The 20,595-nt window shown below is 45.2% G+C and overlaps 1 protein-coding gene across 5 annotated transcripts in view; it reads right to left on the reverse strand.

Annotated features, from left to right (window-relative positions):
• Positions 1–210: 210 nt before the first annotated feature.
• Positions 211–20,595, reverse strand: part of STON2 (stonin 2) — a 122,523-nt gene continuing 102,138 nt past the window's right edge. For all 5 annotated transcript variants that reach the window (XM_073608573.1, XM_073608570.1, XM_073608572.1 and 2 more), the window contains 3 exons: positions 11,704–13,521; positions 7,881–8,083; positions 211–4,457 (listed from right to left, as the gene is read on the reverse strand). In XM_073608573.1, the coding sequence (XP_073464674.1) occupies positions 4,374–4,457; positions 7,881–8,083; positions 11,704–13,521 (2,105 nt within the window). In that variant the 3' untranslated portion in view covers positions 211–4,373. The remainder of the gene's footprint in view (positions 4,458–7,880; positions 8,084–11,703; positions 13,522–20,595) is intronic.

Consider the following 20,595-nt stretch of genomic DNA (forward strand, 5'->3'; position numbering starts at 1 on the left):
TGTGCTCTATCTATGGTTGGCCTTATGTTGCAGTGCATATCATTTATTTGGCACATAGTAGAATGTGTAACTGTCTTGCACCATCATCCTCTTATTGTGCAGGTTTCTGTGTGCCAAATATTTGCTGACAATAGTTCATCTGTCCCTTCGTTCTCTGTATTGTGTGTCTAAAAAACAACTTCAACTTTGTTCAAAAAAATTAATATAACGTACACAGACCATTTTGTAATTTAATGTGATTAAAAATGACCTATTTCAATCCCAAGTCGCTGAAATTTTCTAAAAATGATCAAAAAAAATTACAATATGGCAACCTGGAGACGTTCTGTACACAGCTGGTACACGGAATGCCCCCTCAAATATAATTTCCTGCTTGCCTGATTGGCTCACTTATTTTCTCAGACATCTGCCCTAAGACTCCATACATACTATTAGATTTTATGCAGATTTTTATCTTCAGATTTACCAAAAAACATATAATATGAGGTCAAACCTTAATGCCCCGTACACACGGTCCGATTTTCCGATGGAAAATGTTCTATGGGAGCTTGTTGTCGGAAATTCCGACCGTGTGTAGGCTCCATCGGACGTTTTCTCTCGGAATTTCCGTCACACAAAATTTGAGAGCTGGTTCTCAAATTTTACGACAACAAAATTCGTTGTCGTAAATTCCGATAGTGTGTACACAATTCCGACGCACAAAGTTCCACGCATGCTCGGAATCAAGCAGAAGAGCCGCACTGGCTATTGAACTTCATTTTTCTAGGCCTGTCATACGTGTTGTACGTGTTCTTGATGTTCAGAATTTCCGACCAACTTTGTGTGACCGTATGTGTATGCAAGACAAGTTTGAGCCAACATCCGTCGGAAAAAAAACATGGATTTTGTTGTCAGAAAATCCTATCGTGTGTACAGGGCATAAGAGTTTTAATTTGTATGCAATCAGGCAGGCCCTTACACTACATGGTTTTGGTAAATCTGAAGCTAAAAATCTGCAGAAAATCTAATAGTGTGTATGGGGTCTTAGACACTGGGGTAGATTTACCTAAACTGGAGCACTCAGAATCTGGCCCAGCTCTGTATGGGAGCCAATCAGCTTCTAACTTCAGCTTGTTCAATCAAACTTTGGCAATAAAACCTGGAAGCTGATTGGTTTCTATGCAGAGGTACACTAGATTTTGCACTCTCCAGTGTTAGTAAATAACCACCAGAGTCAAGTTTTAGGCATCCCTTGCAATGGGAACTTCATTTTTTGGTAAGATACTCCATAGGTTTAACTACTTTTATAGGGATGCTGACACTGCAGGAACACTTAGGGGGTCAGTTTATGAAACTATAGTTTGGCGAATGTCATGCGCATTTGTGCAGGGTGGATGAAATTTCCTAAAATTATCTTTAATACTCCATCTAGAGGCCAAAATGCGGTATTGAGGAATCAGACCCCTCCCATTCAGGAATCAGACCTCTCCCACTGAGGAATCAGACCCCTCCCATTCAGGAATCAGACCTCTCCCACTGAGGAATCAGACCCCTCCCATTCAAGAATCAGACCTCTCCCACTGAGGAATCAGACCCCTCCCATTCAGGACTCAGACCTCTCCCACTGAGGAATCAGATCCCTCCCATTCAGGAATCAGACCTCTCCCACTGAGTAATCAGACCCCTCCTATTCAGGAATCAGACTTCTCCCACTGGGGAATCAGACCCCTCCCATTCAGGAATCAGACTTCTCCCACTGGGGAATCAGACCCCTCCCATTCAGGAATCAGACCCCTCCCACTGAGGAATCAGTCTGCAAAGGATGTTTGTTTATTTGTTAAAGCGGAGTTCCACCCACTTTTGAGCGGTGGTCTTAAACGAAAGGCCACCCCTTGTTTTTGGATATTTACATTTTTTTTCTTCTTTAGTACCTTATTTTGAAGTACATAGTGTACTTCCGTTTCACCTGGGCCACGGCGCAGGACCTCATGTCCTCTTGTGCGGCGAGCCCCCTCCCCCCGTTGTCTTCTGGGACCTATGTGTGTCCCAGAAGACAGGCACCGCATGACTCCCGCATGCGCAGTAGGAAACCCGATCCGATGGACGAAATGGCCGGGGGGGGGCGACACCGCGGGCTCTCTGGACAGGTGTCCTTCTTAAAAGTCACCAGCTACAGTGTTGATAGCTGCTGACTTTTAAAAAAAAAAATGTTTGTGGCTGAAACTCCGCTTTAAAATCACCCAGAGGGGGTTGTTTTTTCTCAACAAAAGTGGAGTTACACTTTAAATAAGAAAGACATTCTACAGTGTCTGCTCTTAGGCAGGACATTTACTTGTAAAAGTTGACAGCAGAGTACAGGATTTTTTGTGCTTATTACAATGTGCTGAGAATAACATTGATGGGGGATTCACACTTACGAACCCACACACACATGCAGACACACGCACCACAGTTCACGGTATATGTGCATTGCCACCCCAACTACACATACACAGTATAAACAAACGCTACTGCCCTTGTGAGCACCATAATGCACAGATTTTAATGCAATATGAGTTGTGGTGTTGCTGTGTTGCTAAAAAAAAATAGGGTAGGATTTTTTTTCCATATGTTAAGGCTTGTAAAAGACCAATTAAAGTAAATGAGTTGCCTTAACACAACATGCGCTTACATGCCTGAGGGCTTATTCACACCAAAAAGGCAGTGTGCTGAGCATATGCATCCGTGCAGTGCATTAAAACATAGGTGCGTTGCAGTGCACTGTGAATGCTGGGAACACACATCCATGCTTTGCACTGTGAATAAATCCTAAGGGGTCTGTTTATAAAAAATATTTGCTGGGCGAATGTTACAAGCAACCACCCAGCCACCATGAGTTATCTCTGTATTTTGTCTAATATTAATATTTCCTTTGATTGTCTCCATCTAGTGGCCATAATGTGGTATTTTCCTGGAATACTATGATCAGGAAAATACCAGATTATGGCTACTAGATGGAGATGACAATCACAAGAAATAAAAATATTAGACAAATTGCCGTTGTTATTTGTGATGGCTGGGTGAATGGTTGTTGCAATCGCCCAGCAAATTTTTAAATAAATGATTCCCAACCTTATTGCTCAGTTGGTCATTTTTTCAGCAGGAAAAGCTGTGATAATTACTGAACCTGTAAAAAAATGATTGCATCATCTGAGCAAGGTCATGAAAATCATGAAAATATGCCCTGCCCGGGGCTACTGGGGGTGGAGGACATCACCGTAATGTGAAGGGCTGGAGGGTTTAGAATGACTGTAGGTGACGATGCTGTTGCAGTAATGGTACACAGCAAGCTCAATTCACAAAGCTTTGACCCAAGGCATTCTATTTTTCAGCCACGTGACTATAATTTTCATATTTCATTGGACTCAACTGAAAAGAACTGTCACTTTAAAAAAAAAAATGTTAATTATACTGATGTGTAAACTTTGTGAATTGAGCCTAGTGTTGGGTGTAAACAACAGTCCATTTAATAGCTCTGAGCAGGGAGGACAAGGGAGCCGTGCCCATGGCTGTACCCAACTCACAGCTGAGTTTCTATGACGAGGAGGGTCCGGGGACTGCATTAATATCCAGTGTTTGTGGAACAGATGATGCTGGACACATAACAGACACTGATCCATTCACAGCTGCGCTGTGATGCTGGCCGAGTGGGTGTCGGTGCACAGTGCAGCCCTTGATAAAGGTCAAATGATATTCCAGAATGAAGTACAATGTAACAAACCTCACCCAATAAAACCCTGTTACTGAGATGTAGATGATGGTGCTACAATCTCACAAAGAAGTAATCTGATATGTAAAGCAAGATATGATTCAGCCCTTTACTGCAAATCCCTAAATATTCCCTAATAAAATATGAAAAAACTTCTGTGCAAATTGATTCTACAAGAAAAAAAGAATCTTTCCCTGTGTTTTCCGACGCAGGATGTCATTTAATTGTCCTTGAAGGTTTGTTTTCTGTGCATTCACAGATGAAATGTTCGCACTGTGCCGAGAACGGGTTGTGAAATGGTCCGAACTTTGGAAATGGTAAAAGAGGTGCTCGAAGACTGACTTCATATCAGACATCCAATGCCGCAGGAACCTCCATGGTGAACCCAGACCACAGTCTGTGGTGGTAGAATCGAGGTGCGGTTCACCGACCATTATGTAGAATCCCAAAAACTAGACTTCTAATGTTTCATCCACAAATGATCCTCGGGTAGAAGTCCAGAGAAAAGGCCACCAACAAAATGTCACCAAATTTGTAATTCCAGCTATAGGAAGTATTTGTTCCATCACTGCCTGGCAGGTCTGGTGTGTGTGGTCGGAAGTCATGATGCCCAGGTTCATCCTCTGTTTATTAGTTCCCAGAAAATTTACTGAGTGACACATTCCAGAGGGTTGTCTACCATTTCACTGTCCATGTCCGTGTTCAACGTCTTTTTCTGCTCAATCTCCACCTGGCCAGAAAAGAAGGATGGCGATTACTGATGGCCCAATATATCAATTCATCAACGTGCAGATGCAGCAAATTGTCAAAAACCACGTGAATGAGAATTTAGAGGAAAATAACGAACAAATCTAACTTAAATGACTCAGTTCCTCCAGCTTATTGCTCAGTGTTCTCTGTACAGCACCACCGAATATGTCAGAGCTATATACGTAGCATGTAACTGTGGTACAATGTCAGACTGTAAGCTCTTCTGGTGCAGAGATTGATGTGACTGGCCAAGTGTTCTTTGTACAGCACTGTGGAAAATGTCAAAGCTATATAAATGTATAATAATAGCGTGACTGTGGTGAGATATTAGAGTGTAAGCTCCTCTGCTGTAGAGTGATGTGACTGGCTCAGTGTTCTCTGTACAGCACTATGGAATATGTCGGTGCTATATAAATGTTTAATAACTATAGCGTGTAACTGTGGTACAACGTTAGACTGTAAGCACTTCCGGGTACAGAGACTGATGTGACTGGCTCAGTGTTCTCTGCACAGCACTGCGGTATATGTCAGAGCTATATAAATGTATAATAATAGTGTGCGACTGTGGTGGGATATTAAGAGTGTAAGCTCCTCTGCTGCAAAGACTGATGTCTGGCTCAGTGTTCCCTATACAGCATCACGGAATATGTCAGACATAAATGTATAATTAAAAAAGCGTTTGACTGTGGGGGGTCATTAGAGTGTAAGCTCCAATGCTGCAAGGACTGATGTGTCTGGCTCAGTGTTATATAAATGCATTATAATAATAATATTGTGTGACTGTGGTACAACATTAGAGTGTAAGCTCCTCTGACGCAAAGATGTGACTGGCTCAGTGTTCTCTGTACAGAACTATGGAATATGTCAGAGCTATATAAATGTGTAATAATAATAGTGTGTAACTGTGGTGGTATCGTAATGCCCCGTACACACGGTCGGACATTGATCGGACATTCCGACGACAAAATCCTAGTATTTTTTCCGACGGATGTTGGCTCAAACTTGCCTTGCATACACACGGTCACACAAAGTTGTCGGAAAATCTGATCATTCTGAACACGGTGACGTAAAACACATACGTTGGGACTATAAACGGGGCAGTAGCCAATAGCTTTCATCTCTTTATTTATTCTAAGCATGCGTGGGACTTTGTGCGTCGGATTTGTGTACACACAATCGGAAATTCCGACAACGGATTTTGTTTTCGGAAAATTTTATAGCCTGCTCTCAAACTTTGTGTGTCGGAAAATCCGATGGAAAATGTGTGATGGAGCCTACACACGGTCGGAATTTCCGACAACGAGGTCCTATCACACATTTTCCGTCGGAAAATCCGATCGTGTGTACGGGGCATTAGAGTGTAAGCTCCTCTGGTGCAGAGACTGATGTGACTGGCTCAGTGTTCTCTGTACAGCACTATGGAATATGTTGGTGCTATATAAATGTTAAATAACAGTAACGTGTAAAGGTGGTACAACATTACACCGTAAGACTGACATTGCTGTATCATATTTGGTAAATGTCTTCCATCCATCTGTACACTCTACTGAACTGACATTGCTGTATCATATTTGGTAAATGTCTTCTGCTGCCATATCTTTAAACTCCTATTTTTAACCCTTTCATGACTAAGCCTATTTTTGACATTTGGTGTTTACCAAGTTAAAATCCGTATTTTTTGCTAGAAAATTATTTAGAGTCCCCAAACAGTATATATATATATATATATATATATATATATATTTTTTTTAGCAGAGAATCTAGAGAATAAAATGGCGATTGTTGCAATATTTTATGTCACACGGTATTTGTGCAGCGGTGTTTTAAACGCAACTTTTTGGGAAAAGGGACACTTTCATGAATTTTAAAAAAACGAAACAGTAAAGTTGGCCCAATTTTCTTGTATAATGTGAAAGATGATGTTACCCTGAGTAAATACACACCAAACATGTCATGCTTTATAACTGCACGCACTCGTGGAATGGCGACAAACTACGGTACCTAAAAATCTCCATAGGTGATGCTTTAAATTTTTTTTTACAGTTACCAGGTTAGAGTTACAGAGGAGGTCTAGTGCTAGAATTATTGCTCTCGCTCTGCCGATCGCGGCGATACCTCACATGTCTGATTTGAACACCGTTTACCTATGCGGGCGCAACTTCCGTATGCGTTTTCTTTCCTGCGCGAGCTCGCGGCGACGGGAGTGCTTTAAAAAAAAAAATTTTCTTATTTATTTTATTTATTTTAATATTAATAAATTGTTTTTTTAAAAAAAAAAAAAATTTTGATCACTTTTATTGCTGTCACAAGGAATGTAAACATCCCTTGTGACAGTAATAGGTGGTGACAGGTACTCTTTATGGAGGGATCGGGGGTCTAAAAGATCCCCAATCCCTCATTTTCACTTCAAAGTATTCAGATCGCCGTTTTCGGTGAATCTGAATACTGTATATTTTTTTTAAAACCGGCGCCATTGGCAGCCGAGTAAACAGGAAGTGACGTTGTGACGTCGCTTCCGTGTTTACAATTAGTAGACTGGAACTAAGCCGCTTATGGCTTTATTCCAGTCTGTCCCTAGCCGCCGGAGGTGGCGGATTGTCGATTGGGCATCCCGGTGGAACGGAAGGCCCGGTAAGAGCGGGCGGGGCGGGGGCGTCCCCTCCCGCTCCTCCAGTATAACAGCCGAGCGGCTTTTAGCCGCATCAGTCGTTATCGCTGGAAAGCTGATCGCTGGCTCTAAAAAACAGTACCGGGATGATGCCTGCAGCTGCGGGCATCATCCCGGTATAACCCCCGAAAGCCGAGTACGCACATCTGCGTACGATCGGCGGGAACGGGTTAACGCTATCTATATAACAACCACACTGCAATAGCAACATTACTGGTGATTGATTCTCAACCCCATTTGGCCTGAGTGAGTTTGGGGTGGAGGAGAAGCTCTTCTGGTGCAGAGACTTATGTGACTGGCTTAGTGTTCTTTGCACAGTACTGTGGTATATGTCAGAGCTACAGTATATAAATGTATAAAAATAATAGCATGCGACTGTGGTGGGACATTAGAGTGTAAGCTCCTCTGGTGCAGAGACTGACCTGACTGGCTCTGTGTTCTCTGTACAGCACTGCAGAAAATGTCAGAGCTATAGAACTGTATAATAATAGGACAAGACCGTGGGGTAACATTAGAATGTAAACTCCTATGGTGCCCAGACTGATGTGACTGGCTCAGTGTTCTCTGTACAGCACTACGGATATGTCAGAGCTATATAAATGTATAATAATAATAATGGTGTGTGACTGTGGTGGGACATTAGAGTGTAAGCTCCTGTGCACAGACTAATGTGAATGTTGCCTCCTTTTTATCATAATATTATTCCCATAGGAAATAAATCTAATCAGGTCTCACCTTGTAGTGATAATGGGCGGAATAATTCACCCACTTTTTGATTTCAGTCCTGTCCTCCACAGAGATGGAACGCACGGCGATCTTTGACGCCGAGGCTGCTGGCATGTGGTAGTCTACCTCCACGTGTTTCGCAAAGGTCCGTGGCACTTCCCGGTCTGATCCGAGCTCCAGGTGGCAGTAGAAGCAGTGGGGATGACCCGATCCTTAAAGGAACAACAGAAGTCAGTGATACTCTGAACAAAGGCATGATGAAATATTAAAAGTTTATTTTTTATTTTATTTTTTTGTATGAACAACACTGGGATGTGTAAATAATCTTATCAGCAATTTATTAGTGTAGTTCAGCAGAAACACAGTTCTGGCACGTCCAACACTGAATGTATGTAATGGCAAGGTGCGCTGGGGTGTGCTGGAGGGTCTATTGTCAGTGGTGGGGCTCTATTTTTGCATGGGGGTCTATTGTTGCTGGGAGAGGTTCTAATTTTGCTGGGGGACCAATTATTGCTGAGAGCAGTGGCGTCGCTAGGGGGTGGCTTTTGGGGCTATAGCCCCTGAATTTGTGGCCCATAGCCCCGAGTCTCTGCAGGGGTCCCCAAGGGGAGGGGAGGCTCTCTGGGGACCCTGATGTAAGTGGGGGGCTCTCTGGGGACCCTGATTTTAAGGGGGAGGCTCTCTGGGGACCCTAATGTAAGGGGGGCTGCCCAAGCGTATGACTTTCTTTACCATGCTGCTATGGGCTCTAGCCCCAGATGTTTTGTTGATCTAGCAACGCCCCTGGCTGAGCTGGACCTATTGTTGAGGGAGGGGTGTATTGATGCTGGCTGCTGGATCACCTGTTGTTGCTATTGGGCGTCCATTGTTGCTGGGTTGGTATTTTGTTTGGGGGGGGGGGTTGGTCAGTTGTTGCTGGGGGTTCAGTTGTTGCCCAGGGGGATCTATTATTGCTAAGGGGGGTCTATTGTTGCTGCTTGCAGGGGACCTATTGGTCTGCTTTTCTTGTTATTAACAAATTCCATACAAATTATTTATCACTACAAAATGATACCTGGTTCTGTATTCTCTAAAAGGGGCGGTACTGGGAGGTGGGTAAGGGGTAGAACCAAGGGACGTTGCTTGGAGGTAGGTAGGGGCGCAGACAAGGGGTGACTCACCGTGGCATATTTTATATGTATACTGGGGACAATCATGTTGACTCATCATACAAATTCTCCTTTCTATTTACTGATTGTGCTTTACTGTTCCTTTCAGTGGATGAAAGCCCACCAGTTGCCTGAGACTGATTAAGGCCTCCTGTACACTACAGCTGCTAAATTCACGTTTAGGAACAGTTGGGCATTTTTTTCAGCAGCACCTGAACTCTCCTCTATGTAATCTTATGTCTCCATGTACACTCAGGCGATCATAGTAGGTTAGAGGTAACAGGCATTTTTTGAAAGCGGAAAAATCGCATTCAGGACTGTAGTTTACCAGCATTTCAAATGCCAAATGCTTGCAACTGCGGTAACCCGCGTTTATGCACGTATACGTTTATAAGCATTTTTAAAGGGGAACACATTTCTGATAATATTTGAACATGTAAAAAATGTGGAAAAAAAACACCAAAAACACAGTTTTCACCACATGCTGTTGCCTGAAAGCTTGACCCACTGTCAAGGGAGGGAGAGAGAGATGGGGGGAGGGAGAGAGAGAGTGAGAGGGGGCGAGGGGGAGGGAGATGGGGGGAGGGAGAGAGAGAGTGAGAGGGGGCGAGGGGGAGGGAGAGAGAGAGGGAGGGAGAGGTAGAGGGGGAGAGAGATGGGGGCGAAAGAGAGAGAGTGAGAGGGGGGAGAGAGAGAATGAGAGGGGCGAGGTGGAGAGAGATGGGGGGGAGGGAGAGAGGAGGAAGGGAGAGAGAGGGGGAGGGAGAGAGAGGAGAAAGAGAGGGGGGGGTGAGAGGGAGGGAGGGAGAGGGAAGAGAGAGGGATGGAGGGTGAGAAGGGGGAGAGCAAGAAGGGGGAGGGAGGGAGAAAGGGGAGGGAGAGAGAGAAGGGGACGAGAGAGAGGGGAGGGAGAGGAAGAGGAAGAGAGAGGGGGGAGAGAGAGAGTGAGAGAGAAAGAGAGGGGGGTGGGAGAGAGAGAAGGGGGAGGGGGGGAGAGGGAGAGAGAGGGATGGGGGAGAGAGGAGAAAGAGGGGAGAGGGGGGGAGGGGGAGAGTGAGAGAGGGGGGGAGGGGAGAAAGAAAGAGGGGGAGAGAGAGGGATGGAGGGAGAGAGATGGGGGGAGAGAGAGAGAGAAAGAGAGGGGGAGGGGAAGAGAGAGAGGGGGAGGGAGAGAGAGAAGGCAGGCAGAGAGAGCGAGAGAGAGAGAGAGGGGAGAGGAAGAGAGAGAGGGGGAGGGGGGAGAGTAAGAGAGGGAGGAAGAGAGAGAGGGGTAGGAAGAGAGAGAGAGGGGGGAGGAAGAGAGGGAGAGAGAGCGAGGAAGAGAGGGGGAGGGGAAAAGAGAGAGAGAGGGAGGGGAGAGAGAGAGAGAGGAGGAGGGACAGGGAGGAGGAGGGACAGAGAGGGGGGAGAGAGAGAGAGAGAGAGAGAGGAGGGAGAGGAGAAAAGGGGGAGAAAGAGAAAGAGAGGGAGAGAAAGAGGGAGAGAGAGGGGGGGAGAAGGAGAGAGAGGGGGAGAGAGAGAGAGGAGGAGGGACAGAGAGGGGGGAGAGAGAGAGAGGAGGGAGAAGAGAAAAGGGGGAGAAAGAGAAGAGAGGGAGAGAAAGAGGGAGAGAGAGGGGGGGGAAGGAGAGAGAGGGGGGAGAAGGAGAGAGAGGGGGGAGAAGGAGAGAGAGGGGGGAGAAGGAGAGAGAGGGGAAGGGAGTGAGGGAGAGAGTGAGGGGAAGGGAGAGAACGGGAGGACGAAAGAGATAGAGGGAGAGAGAAAGAGAGGGGGGAGGGAGAAATAAAAACAAAAATCTACAAAGTTCTCTCTTCTCTCACGGAAAGGCTCAAATAGTTATTAATACTTGTTTTTCCTGCATTGTGGGCATGTGGGAGGGTCCCCTGAGCTTATCTGTAAACAACTCTTCTAAACGCAAACGCTCGTAACCACCACTACGCGCAGGAACGTAGTATGTAAAAGCGGCAAAAATGACGTTTTTAAAACGCTGGTTACTAGCTGTCAAGTTTCCAGCGTTCAGAAGAGGTTTTCAAATATCCTGTATACATGAAGCCTTAAAGCAATGGGCAACTATGGGACTGATCCTGGTATCTCAGTAGCCATTCTGCAGGGATAATGAAAACACTGTCTGGTAAATAGATGGCCACTAGAGGGAGACTTGCATTTCAATAAAACAATTGAGTGTATGTGGGACTATGAACAGTCAATGTTGAATTAATCAGCTGGTGCAGGCTCCATTATGAAGGATGTATTCTTTGCTCCCCTCATGTAACCTTATAACGGCTTACTTTGTCAGAGACTGACACATTAGCCCTCATGGTCCTTGGTCATCTAAACTCTGACAATTATTGGTCTGTCTAACATACTGTCTTTTGAAAGTGAATTACAGTTTCAAGTAAGACCTACACATAAGAATGTAAACAGCTATTATGCACATTCAGGAGCTGGTGGATAGTGTGTTGACAGTGCAGCAACCATCACACATTAGAGAGCCTCTGACTGCTGACTCTCAAGTTGAAGAGTCAGACTTAAAGCAAGTTAAAGCCTGAAGATTAAAGTCGGGCTTTAAGAAAAATAAATACAAGTCTCAGGAGATTTCCATACCAGAAATTAAATTGTACTTGTAATACTGCTCAAAGTAGTAAATAAAGTATTGGCAGGAATCCCAGAACAAAGCTTCTCACCTGAGTTTTTATCTGGCAATCTGTTTATCCTCCACACGATGGCGCTATAGGCATGTTCGTACTTAGCTGTGCCCAGTGTTACTCTCATTGCTGGCTCTGTCCCAGATAAACTGGGAGAACCGAAGCTGGCCTCCCTGTTGACTTTGGCCTTCAAGGACTTCTCGCCCAATACACTGTCTCTCCGGAAATAGTTCACCCACTCTGGTGGCACTGGGTGCCGAATAGTGATGTTCTCACAAGGGACCTGCGACAGACTGTCTCTGTTGGAGGAAAAGCCCGATGACATGACCAACCAACTCTGGAGCTCGACCTCTGCCCCACGAATGCAAGCCATGGTCCTGAGTGTGAAAGGCAAAGTCTTTTCAGAAAATATTGTCCTTACCCTCATTAGTTCAAACCTACAGGCATCCAATGGGGTGAACATCACCATTCTGGAGCTGTGAAATGCTTCATCGTCTACAGACGAGTGAAATTGGCAATCATGGAGTCTCACCCACTTGGTAGTAGTGGTTGGCATAATGTCATGTCTGGAGACAACTTCGTTGCCTTTAATAAGGATGTCATTAAGCCCTAGGCTACAGTCCGCCATACCTGAGATAAAGCAAAGAACATGGACGCGTGTGACCACAGAGTGTTCGAGGAGCTGGCTTTCCCCCTTACCGAGGATTCCACGGAATTCATCTTTCACGTCCACAGTGATCTCCTCCTCTATGTAATTTTGGTGCACAGTGCTAAGGTCTACGATGGCCGGAAGGCGGAAGAGGATATCCTGGACAGAGGCGGTCATGCTTATGAAGTCTGAATAGTCTGTTGTCCCCAGTTTGACCACCTGCTCTCTCTCCCCTGTGTGACTGACCAGGGGCATTGGCTGGTACTTGCGTTTCTCTTTGTACAGCACCCGGTCAATACGGACAGTGTGAATCCTGCCATTTTCATCATAGTTTTGAAGTTTAGGATCTGCAATCTCATGGTTGACTTCTAATTTAAATTCCCTAAAAGGCTTTTCCAAACCCTTTTCATAAAAGAGCTGCAGAAACCCAGCTTCGGTGACTTTGACGTAGATAGGGCCCCAGTGCCTAGAGGACATAATGTTCTTTTTCTCCGGAATCCTAAGCATCATAGGCCAGCCATCCTTTGGCTGGGGCTTGGTAAAAGTCAAACAAGGGCCAAGTGGTTCATCGTATTTCAGAGGGTCGTCTGGCAGAGTGGGGCTACCAGGGGAATCTGGGTCTTCAATCTGAATCTGTTTAAGATGTTCTACGGCATCGGCTTGCAAAGCCTTCTTTCGGTAATCCTCAAACTGATCGGTATCGAGTTCTTCAGCAAGAAGGGAGATGGAATTTCTTTGGCTTGAGTCTGGGCCACTGGATACCGAAGAGTGTTGAGAACGCCGTTCTTGCTCCTCAAACCACGAGCTGAACGGGTTGATTGGTGATGGCTGGACATCTTTCAGGGCCTCATCTAAAAATGGGTTTGGAGCCTTTGTGGGGGTGGAATTTAACGAGAGCTGCCTGTGCAAAGATGAAATGTCAAGCCTCTGCGTCCTGTTTAGGTCAACCAATGAGCTCTTCGGCCTTTCCCTTTTTTTTAAGGCTCCAACAGGTTTAGAGACAAAGTCCGGTGTTGAAGGAGATTTTGGGCTCTCTCGTGGTTTTTGAGGAGCGTCCCTTGGGGAAGATGGAGCAGTTTCATCTTCAAAAGTGACCCAACTGGGAAAACGAGTACTGGTTTCGGTGTGACCATTAACTGGACAAGTGTTGGATGGCCAAACGACGGTCTCCATGTCTAGCTCATCATCATCTTGGAGAGAAGAGTTATCTGAAGGATGAAAAAAAATATTACAGATATAACACGAGGCAACAAACATGAGAGTAAAGTGTCAAAAATGTCTACTAATGGAAACTTTATAAGAATGAAAAAGTAGGTAAAGTTAATATGGAACTCAAGCCGGGAATGTTTGATGCAGGTCATGGCCATTCCCCTTCCTGAACATGTCATAGCTGAGCAGCTCCCATGATCCAGTAGAGGGATATAAAAAGAGACACTTAAAGGTGTCATTCCCAAGACTTTGTAAATTGGCTGTACTCCCATTGCAAATCAAAACAGTTATATATAGTGATGTCGACGGCCTTTACAAATCTCTTACCTTTTAATGAGTGCTTTGACGTCCTGCAGGCTGCGTACTATATAAACAGGACGCCTGTGTTTTTTTGCATGCTGCTTCCCAGAATCTCCAGGGCTGAGAATCAGCATTGGCGCTGACCGCACAACGGCCGGAACCAGGAAAAGGCTGAGATAAGAGCCACACAACCCTCAGCTGCAGGAAGAACCCCTGACACTTACACCCAACTCACTTAACCCTTTACACTAAACCACTGGCATAAAAATAAAACAAAACAGAGCACACCAGTAAGACCCCTTTTACACTGAAGCGCTGCTAAAACAGCTGCTAAAGCGCCGGCCGTTCTTGCGGTGCTTTAGCGGCATTTTAGCGGCGATTTGCAGTGTTTTTCGTGTGCCAGCGGGTCACTTTTTTTAAGGTCTCGTGACAACGGGACCTTAAAATAAATAAGTAAATAAAAAGACCCATTTTGCAGCGCTTTCTACGCGCTTTGGAAGCGCCTTAAATTTTCAGTGGGCAGGGAAGTTTTTGGAGCGCTACTTAGAGCGTTCCAAGCATGCCCCAAAGATGCTGCTTGCAGGACTTTTTCTACCATCCCGCAAGCGCACCACCCCAGTGTGAAAGCACACATTCAAATGAATAAGAGGCAGTTTTCAGGCGCTTTTCCTGCGCTATTTTTAGCGCTAAAACGCCTGAAAACTGCCTCAGTGTGAAAGGGGTCTTAGTGCACACAAAACACCCTTTAATCAATAAAATGTAGACAACTTACAAAGAAACTGGATCAGAGCTAGGGTTGCCACCTCATCCCTTTAAACCCGAACACCTTTGAATTACACAGGTTCTGTGGCTAATTAAATGCAGATAAGGCACCACGTGAGTTTAATTATCACCTTAATCAGCCACAGAACCTGTGTAATTAATATGTGTTTAAAGGGATGAGGTGGCAACCCTAGCAGGGAGGGGCCAGAAGCACAGAAGAGGGACCTGAGAAGAGGAGGATCCGGGCTGCTCTGTGCAAATCCACTGCACAGGGCAGGTAGGTATACCATGTTTGGTATTTTTATCGAAAAAAAAAAACGAGACTTTACAATCATTTTAATAGGGACAATAAAACCACCTATTTCTACCGCCCCCTGGCTGCCCATATGAACAAAGCCTAAAGGAACCTGGATCAGCCAGGATGAAAAATACACAAATTGGTAGTTTTTGCAACTGCACAAAAACCTGACATCCAATAGTATTTGATGTATCTGGTTACATGCTCTTTATTGCCCAGTTATAACTACATGAACTACCAAATTCTGGTGGTCAATCAAACTTGCTGGTGGTAGACTGCCAAGGAGTGTATGTACATAATATAACTGGGTACTAACATTTATAGGAAAAGTTGATCCAGGGAAAATCCGATTGCCTCTCGGGGGATCTTAAGGAATTTTTTCCCCTGCCGTAGCAAATTGGAGAATGCCTTGCTGGGGTTTTTTGCCTTCCTCAGGATCAACTGTCGGTGAAGGATTGTGTATATGGGATTGTATTTTTTATTTTTTTTGGTTGAACTAGATGGACTTGTGTCTTTTTTCAACCTGACTAACTATGTAACTATGTATTTAAAAAAAAAACACATAGCATTTATTCCAGTGATAGTGCATATACATTATTCCTGTGCAAATGGAGCAAAAAAAGACAAAAAGATTATTATTAGGGTATTTCCTGTGCTGGTTGAATGTTTTTCTTTTTTTTTTCATTTTGCCACTAGATGGCACTTAGTGTCATAAGAAGTATCTATGATACTTAGCACCATCTAGTGGCCACGTTCAGTATTTTCTGATTTAAATTGATAAAAAAACATTTGACCAGCGCAAGAAATAACTTGGATTTTAATTTTGCCCCCATTCGTACAGATGAATATACATGCACTTTTACCAGGCGAAATGCATCCTGCCCACTACATGATTTTATCTGGCTCACAATTAGGTTCAGTGGCAGTAGCGGTCCTCAATGTGCACAGATTGAAGACTTAGGTCAGTAGAGATTGCTTATGGTCTCCCCTCCCTCCCTGCTCACATTCTCCTGTGCAGGATTCTCCCCTGCATTCATCCCTGTCACTAGTTTCTAGCACCGCTGGCTGACTCTCATGTAAGGGGGCTTTGATGGGGACCCTGGTGTAATGGGGGACACCTATTGTAAGGAGGGAATGCAGATGTAAGGGGGACTCTAATGGGGACACCTGATATAAGGGAGGACAGCTGATGTAAGGGGAGACTCTGATGGAAACTCTGATGTAAGAGGCATCCCTAATGGGGACACCTTAATTAAGGGTGACAGTGATGGAGATCCTGATGTAAGGGGGGAACTCTGATGAGGACACCTAATGAAAGGGGGAACTCTGAGGGGGACACCGGATTTAATGAAGAATCTGATGGGGACGCTGATGTAATGGGGGACTCTGATTGGGGCACCTGATGTCAGGGAGGACTCTGATGGGCTCACCAGGTGTAAGGCAAGTACTCTGACGGGGTTCAGCTGATGTAAGGGGCAACTCTGACGCGAAAATTGATGCAAAGGGGGACTCATTCATATATAAACCTAATATTTTTTTTGCCCACATATATTATTGCACTATTCGATGTGGTCCTCGTAATGAAAGGTTTGGAGCCCCCTGCTATAGACCTTTGTACTACATATTTGTAGGTGGGTGTAATGAAGATTGTACATTCAGAGTGTAATGTGGGTGTGTACAGTGACTAAGCAGAACAATGATCGTGGCTGTCAAGGTGCTGAAGGACACTCCTAGTTGGGGATCACAGATACAATGACATCCTTTCCGATTGTCACTTTACTAAAAGGACACACAGGAGTGATGAGGGACAGCAGATTTGGTGACAGCAGCGTTGGCGGCGGAGGCGTGACTCCCGTTTTCGGGTCTGTTTACAGATGGGACGTGAAATGCTGAGCGATGACTGAGATCTGAGACAGCTGCTCCTGTTTAGAAACCCATCTGTGGATCAGATCCAATTTTTGACATAAATAGATTGTCAGCTTCAAGGATTACAGAAAGGGACCTCCCCCATCACACGGAAGATATAAGGCTCAGAGGGGATTGTAAGGGATCAGTGAGATCAATCGTAACTTTGTATAACAAAAAATCAAACAATGTATCAAATCTGACTTCCAGTCTTCCCTTCAGTCTAGAACGGTTGTCCCGGCTTCTCTCCTGGACTGAAATGGCTTACTGTGATTTCACTGCACACTGTGAACTTCTCAAAATGTGCATTCAAAACTACAGCAACACATTTCCTGGCTGGAGGACTTCCAGCATCATCCTCCCCAACCTGACTGTCCCTGGCCCGCCCCTTTCAATCATTGGATTCCAGTTTTTTTCAATCGTGGAGGCTCAGCATCACATTTAAGCATGACCTAGGGCAATCTGCATGCAAGTTCAGCCTGCCTAGAAATGCCAACTCCTCCAGACTCACCTCCACCCATTATGGGATTTTACTGCTTGCTGACACAGGTCAGCACTCCATTAAAGATCCTTGGTATCCTTTATGAGATCAAATGGCTAAAAAGCAGCCCTGCAGGTATGCTGGCGCGTTTCAGCTGTTCCAGGCCTTACTCGTAGCTCATTTTACTCCTTGGATCTGGGTTGGGGGGTCCTAAGAGGAGTACTGAGGCTGGGTGCTGTAATGTGTACAGTGCCCTACTAGCCCCTCCCAGCAGTCATATTCAGCTATCAGTATCAGAATACAACGACACAGGAGACGGGATTCCCACATCCACTTCGAATAAGAGGATAGTGAATCGGGTCAGTTTTTTATTGTTCAGTCCACTGGCTGAATGAAAAAAAATGGAACCATGTATGACCAGCTTTACAACACCCACTGCTCAGTGAAGCCTTCTATGTTGCCCAAAAATGTAGTTAGGCTTGTTTTGCTTGATCACTGTTCCTTCCTCGGAGACATACTGGAAAATCTCTACAACCAGGTATGTTAAGGAGTCAGTCCACCCAAAAGTGGCATATAAAAGGTAAAGCATGGTGTGCTGAGTCGGCCCTTACTTCTTATATGTCCTGGATACTCCAACCCCACCAATGTTTCTACACAACTAGGAATTTTGTGTGCTCCCACCAACCGTGGGGTGTCCTTGCCCACCTGTGTGCGTTCTTGAACTCCTGTTACATTCTTCATAATATCAAGCAAATAAAAAAATCCAACAGGGATGGTGGGAACCCCTCATATTTTGTAAATATGTTTTATTTATTTATTATGGTTTTATTGTATATAAGTTGTTGTTTGTAAGATTTTTCAAAAAAAATTTTAACCCCTCATAATGGGCACAGCAAGTGTACAGACCCAGGAACTCAACACAGGGAAGGTGGGAACCCCTCATAATGGGAACAACAGGTATACAGACCCAGGAACTCAGCACAAACATGCTGGGAACCCCTCATAATGGGCCCAGCAGGTGTACAGACCAAGGAATTCCGCACAGGGATGGGCACAGCAGGTGAACAGACCCAGGAACTCAGCACAGAGATGGTGGAAACCCCTCATAATGGGTACAGCAGGTGTAAATACCCAGGAACTCAGCACAGAGATCGTGGGAACCCCACATAATGGGCCCAGCAGGTGTACAGACCGAGGAACTCAACACAAGCATGCTGGGAACCCCGCATAATGGGCACAGCAGGTGTACAGACCCAGGAACTCAGCACAGGGGTGGTTGAAACTCCTCCTAATGGGTACAGCAGTTGTACAGAGCCAGGAACTCAGCACAGGGAAGGTGGGAATCCATCATATTGGGAACAACAGGGGTACAGACCAGGGAATTCAGCACAGGGATGGGCACAGCAGGTGAACAGACCCAGGAACTCAGCACAGGGTTGGTGGAAACCCCTTTATAATGGGTACAACTGGTGTAAATACCCAGGAACTCAGCACAGAGATGGTGGGAACTCCTAATAATGGGTGCAGCAGGTGTACAGACCCGGAAACTTAGCACAGGGATGGTGGGGACCACTCATAATGGGCACAGCAGGTGTACAGACCCAGGAACTCAGTGCAAAGATGGTGGGAACTGCTTGTAATGGGCACTATAAGTGTGCACACCAAGCAAAATGATGTTACCAATACAGTCCCTGAAAGACCAAAAAAAACCAAATTCTTTTGCACCTACTAAACACTAAAATATCCGTTTTGGGTGAAGTGACCCTTTAGAATCAATTTAGCATATTCTAATACTCATCCCAGGTAAGTCCTCCAGTCTATCTCATATATGAGGGAATATACGATGATCCCCTGCACACTGCCATTATACGTTGAAGATTCTGCACATTCTACTGTCATTTGGATGGAAGAATTCATGGGGGACACAATGGGGGTCTCGGAGGAGATCGCTGAGTGGAACGTTCTGCTGTTATCAGCACAAAGATCTCATCTCCCAGTGTCACTGCGACGTGTCAGGCATGGTGACCAGATGTGACACTTTCCTATGGCTTTCAACTGCAATGCGGTCCCCAAATAAGAAGCAGATTTATTAGCAAGCGGAGGACTTATTAAAGGAGAATCAGGGATATTACTATAAATTACACATCATATGTGACACGATTTCCCTTGTCGGAGATTCTTCTCACTTCCACGCCATCATCGGTGTGTATTGTCGCTGGCTGGGACAACATCCGATCGTTTAACCTCGTTGATACAAAGAGGTGACACGTCATTCCTCGCTCCCACCAGATAGCAGCGTGGACGGTGGCCAGAAAATAATTAAGTGTGACAGTTGTGACTCCAGAAACTTGCGGTGTCACAGTATGAACAATTACCCCCTTTCCCAGAATTCTTTGCTGCATCTGCTCTTGTTTAAAGGCAACCAGCCGAATCCTAACTCGGAGCAGTGATTTATGTAACGATCTTTCAGGATAATTGTATTTTTTGTGTCCTCTGTGGGCCAGATCTAAAAGTTTGCAGAGATGTTAAAGTGCTATCTAACACTCCTTAACAAATTTAATCTGTACCGCCACACCTAAGGCACTTCTATTGTTGATGTGCCCTTTGTCTTTGCAGTACAATCTTGCTACACAATTGATGCATCTGTTATTTCCGCCTATAGGGTGTCTATGCTGCTATGAAAGGTCTTCCTGAAGCCCCATTGTAGCCACCCTGATATGCACTCCTGGTTGGGACAACAAACGTTTTGGGTAAAAGGACCAGCTGAAGCTCTGTTAGGATGGGGATGTATAAAAAATATGGGCTGGGCGCGAGGAAGTTCCACTGCAAGAACATGACAGCCAGGAAACTGGCATTTCTTGAGGGGGAGGTCAGTGACGGCCCATTTCTTGTACACACATATGAACAGGAAGTGAGGGGAAGTCTTTCCAAAGGGGTACAAGCTTGACAAAAAATTGAACCCTTGAAAACAAATTTTGGCTGGAGTTGGCTTCTTCCATCACAATCAACTGTAGCAAACGGTGCCCTGAGCATGACAAACAAGTCATTTCTATGTCTATGTACCTGAGAGGTACATGTGGCCCCCTAAGGAACAGGAGAGAGACAAGGACTAAGCTATGACCCCCTAGGGGAAGCACTGCCATCACATCCAAATCAGGCCATTGTCTTGGGATATAGAGCGGTATAAGTGCCCCTCCAGGGAGTCTGTGTCTGAAAGGTGGAGAATCTCCTTGCGGGGGGCCTTGGCTGTGACAAAGCGGGACCCGATGAATAGAGCCGCCTTCAGTACAATGGTGGTAAAATCCCTCTAGAAGAAGATGAATGTGG

The sequence above is a fragment of the Aquarana catesbeiana genome, linkage group LG13 (assembly GCF_042186555.1).
Source record: "Aquarana catesbeiana isolate 2022-GZ linkage group LG13, ASM4218655v1, whole genome shotgun sequence".
Lineage (NCBI taxonomy): Eukaryota > Metazoa > Chordata > Amphibia > Anura > Ranidae > Aquarana > Aquarana catesbeiana.